Source organism: Gossypium hirsutum, chromosome A06 (assembly GCF_007990345.1).
Source record: "Gossypium hirsutum isolate 1008001.06 chromosome A06, Gossypium_hirsutum_v2.1, whole genome shotgun sequence".
In the NCBI taxonomy this organism is placed as follows: Eukaryota; Viridiplantae; Streptophyta; class Magnoliopsida; order Malvales; family Malvaceae; genus Gossypium; species Gossypium hirsutum.
In genome coordinates, this window is record NC_053429.1 from 105,209,913 (window position 1) to 105,214,316 (window position 4,404).

General features: G+C 30.7%; 1 protein-coding gene across 1 annotated transcript; it reads left to right on the plus strand.

The window, feature by feature from the left end:
- Positions 1 to 252: 252 nt before the first annotated feature.
- LOC107963496 (putative EG45-like domain containing protein 1) lies at positions 253 to 995 on the plus strand. The gene is made up of 3 exons (XM_016899992.2): positions 253 to 370; positions 506 to 776; positions 883 to 995. Exons 1-3 carry the CDS (start codon positions 271 to 273, stop codon positions 887 to 889), a joined length of 378 nt encoding a protein of 125 aa, XP_016755481.1. The 5' UTR covers positions 253 to 270; the 3' UTR covers positions 890 to 995.
- The last annotated feature ends 3,409 nt before the right edge of the window (positions 996 to 4,404 follow it).

The window sequence follows — 4,404 nt, forward strand, 5'->3', positions numbered from 1 at the left end:
AGATGATAAACGGATTTTGTAAATAATTTTCTCCAGATATACAAGGAAACTATGGTGAGTAAATAAATTAAAAAACATCTGCATAATTGGTATGAAAATAATTTCTTAATACACTTTCCTGCAATAAGTTAGTAAATGACTAAATATAAGGCTGTCAATTAACCTATATAATTACTAACCAAAAAAATTACCCTATATAATTGGACCACACCTACAGGTTAAAGTGCTCGCACAGCACTAACAACCTAAAAACCCAAAGCTAATTAAGCAATGGAGAAGATTACTTTGATTTTTGTTGGTATCATTGCTACCTTTGTCTCTTTTGCTTCAGCAACACCAGGGATTGCAACCTTCTACACAAATTATGTTCGTGAGTATTGGTTTTTTTTTCTCTTTTTTAATTTCTCCTGAATCGAATTTATAATCAAGTTCTGAATTATTATTTATTCAATTACTTTGATTTGAAACAATATCTAAGTATGCTATATTTTGTGGTTATTGCTAGCTTCTGCATGCTTTGGAAGTCAGGATCAAGGAAAAATGATTGCCGCGGCTGGTGATGGATTGTGGAATAATGGGGCAGTGTGTGGGAAAATGTTCACTGTGACATGCACGGGACCCCGAAATCCCGTACCACATCCATGCACAGGCAAGAGCGTAACTGTGAAGATCGTTGATCACTGTCCGGGATGCCCATCAACCATTGATCTCTCCCGAGAGGCATTCGCTCTTATTGCTAACCCTGTTGCCGGTATCATTAACATTGACTACAACCAGTATGCATACTTCACTTCCTTATCATCTCCATTGCTTCTTCAGTGATGAAGTTCCTTTGTTTAGTGCAATTACATAAATTTTTGGGTGCTTTTTTTTTCTTTGTAGGGTTTGATAAAATTTGGCAGGCAATGCAAAGACCGAAGTTTCGGAGATATATGCTTAGTGTAATGGAATACTATTTCGTTTCTAATAAATTTCATAGTAGTATGTAACAGAGAGATTTGCAATGAGATTTATGATATTATTTTTAGATGTATCTCTGCAGTAACTATACTGAATTTAATTTTTTTTATAATTGGGTAGGGATGCAAATATTTTTACCATTAGGTCAAAAAATTGCTGACATAATAAAAATATTATAATAGCTGTGAGATTTTAAATAATTTTAGCTTTTAGACTCAAGTGAATTTTTCTAACCATATATCTATCTACACATTTTATTAAAATAACAAATATGTATTTCAATTTTTGGTTGTAATTAAGATTCCAAACATTCATAGAAATTCCCATATTAATGTTTTGCAAAACAAAAATAATTCTAATTTTAAAACCGTGCGAGCTGGTTGGGATATATAATAAATTTAAAGAATAATATAAAACAAAGTGACGTATAATAAACAAGAAAATATAGAAATTAAATATACAAGTTGTCGAAATTATTTTTTTAAAAAACGGGGTCGACTTTTATTTTGAAAATGAAAATGAAAAATGGGAGTCGTCACTAATCTTTTTTATTTAGGTGTAATCGGATCACCTGGTAATTCAATCGTTTTAACAAAAGTTTAATATTTATTAAAACGATGATTTTTGGTCTACAAAATCCAAAAAACGGGTTCGGGAGTTGATTATGCACGAGGAAGGGTTAGCACCCTCAATACGCCGAAAATTGGTACCTAGTCGATTACTTGGTGCTTTTAGTGTCGAAAGTTTAAAATTTGAGGAAAATTTTAAAAATAAGATCTTTTTGTTAAACACTATTTAATTGAATTTTTACAAAAAAATGGGTATATTACACGTTAACAGAGGAAAAGGATTACGTCCTGTAAGTTAGAACACAATGCCTTAAATCCTCGAAACGAGAATAAACACCAAAAATTTATTAATTTTGAAAAATGTTCGATTATCTCGGTTTTAGAAAGAAATCATATTCCGTAAGTTAGAATACGATTTTTTTAATTCTTGAGAATATTTAAAATTTTCTGCTTAAAAATGTTCGTTTATTTGAATTTATCGAGAAAGTCGAAACACCGTAAATTAAGGAACGACCTTTCGAATTTCCAAAATACGAAACATTGCTTATTTTTTAAAAATAAAATTATGCAATTATGTGGAAATGAATATAATATTTGAAATGTCGTGGATTTGATTTATTTAGGACGTAATAGAACAAACATTTAAAACGATTCGTGGTGTGATTGCAATAATAAGAAAATGATGATGCATGGCATGATGATTAAAATAAACAATGGCATTAACTAATTAAACCTAATATTAATATTAAGTAAAAATGAAATAAAAATAAAAATAATAGTAAAATAAAAAAATGAAAATAAAAAATGAAAATAAAAAATGAAATAAAATGGTAATGAGTAAATAGATAAAATGATATACATAAAGCTAAATTTAAGTATTTTGAAAGTAAAAGAAAAATTAAATAAACAAATATAAAATTTAGGCAAAAAATAATAAACATAAAATAATGATAATAATGATAATAATAGTAAAAATAATAAAAATAATCTAAAATTTGAAAGTATCTAAAAAGATATAAAATAATAAATAATAAATAAAATAACAATAATAAAAGTGATAAGAAAAAATAAGTAAAGTCTATTAAAAAAATATAAATATTAAATACTAAATTAATTAATTTAATATTATATTAATAAAATTAATTAATTTAATAATAAAATAGCCGAAATAACCAAAAAGGGACTAATTTGAACTTAAAACAGAAATTCGGGGCAAATCCGAAATAAATAAAAAAGGAAAATGACCACATTGAACGCGCGAATAACAAGAATGGACTAAAAGGGCAATTTTCCCTTCTCCTTCAAGACAGTGCCGCAGTTTGCGGCGGTGGGAAGGCCAAAAGTCACCAGATAAGTTTTTTTTTTCTTTTTTTTATATATTATATATGTGTGTATATATATTGTTATTTAAAGCAAAAGAAAAATAAAGAAATCTTTAGGTATATACAGTTTCAAAACATGGAAATAAAGAAAATGGAAGGACCTTTACGCATTTCTCTATTTTTCTTCAATCTGCCATGTTATTATTTTGTGTTGTTTGTATTGCCTGATTCAATTATTTGTTTTGTATTCAAAAAAATCCCCAAAAAATACAAGATTTTAGGGATTTTATAGCCTGTTCACAAAATATTATTGTATCTTTTTCCATATGCTTGTCATTTCAACCTTTGTTTCTTACAGGTGGCAGTGCAAGTGGCGAGGGCGTTGGCAGAGGCTAGGGTGGCAGTGGCAGTGCCACTTGGGGATAAGGTTAGGTCATTTGTCTTTTCTGAAAATGTTGGGTTTGGGCTATTGGGTCTTGCAATTGGGTTCTCAGTCTGTTTGGTTTTTGTTGGGTTATGGTTTAAATTTTGGGCTGTAATGGGACGGTTATTTAATGGACTTGGTTTTTTTATTATTTTGGGCTCGGGCAAATTGGGCTTATTACAACTGTCATTCTTTGCTCGTTTTCATATAACGAGAACAGAGCAAAGACTTTTAAGAAAGACCAATTTTGCTCGGTCTAGCCGAGTCTTGATTTCTTTGGTGCTTCTCTTCAAGTAGCTTCCTTCTAGTCTACTGCATCTTGTTGTTTTGATCCACTCCATTTTCTTTTTAGAGAGACAAGACTTGTAGTTTTAATTTGCTCCACTACAACTGCTCCACTGCTTTACTGCAACTTCAGCAAGATAAGGTTTATAGCTTTAATCTGCTCTATTGCAACTTCAAAGAGATAAGATTCGTTATCTTCAATCTACTCCACTTCAACTTCAGCGACATAAGATTTATAACTCGTAGCTTTGATCTGTTCGACTGCAACTTTAGTGAAATAAGATCTGCTGTCTTCAGTCTGCTCTACTGCAACTTCAAGGAGATAAGACTAGTGGCTTCAACCTGCTCTACTGCAACTTCAGAGAGATAAGGTTTGTGATTTTCGATCTACTCCACAGCAACTTCAGGGAGATAAGATCTGTAGCTTTAATCTACTCCACTGCAACTTCAAAGAGATAAGATTCGCCATAATAACTTCAATCCGTCCTACTGCAACTTCAGGAAGAGAAGGTTTGTGGCTTTAATCTACTCCATTACAACTTCAGGGAAATAAGATTTGCCATAATAACTTCAATCCGTCCCACTGCAACTTCAAGGGTATGGGATTTGTAACTCAATCAGTCTATTACACCATTCTCTAGGTAACATGACCTGTAAAATTCATTTCATGGGTCTATGTTTGTGCCAAATGATTAGGATGTCATGATTAAAATGAATCAAATATCCTAACTAGATATGTATACATGATATTTGTATGAATACAGAATGTCATGAGAATGATTCCTTTTTAATGCTTGGGTTGTCATTGCTCGTTGTTAATCAAAGTTCCATTACTGATGCAATA

Bases quoted from the DNA above. Each gene is read 5' to 3' on its own strand.
- LOC107963496 (XM_016899992.2), top strand. From the start codon at position 271: ATGGAGAAGATTACTTTGATTTTTGTTGGTATCATTGCTACCTTTGTC. The intron at 371-505 runs GTGAGTATTGGT...GGTTATTGCTAG, and splicing joins CTTCTACACAAATTATGTTC to CTTCTGCATGCTTTGGAAGT.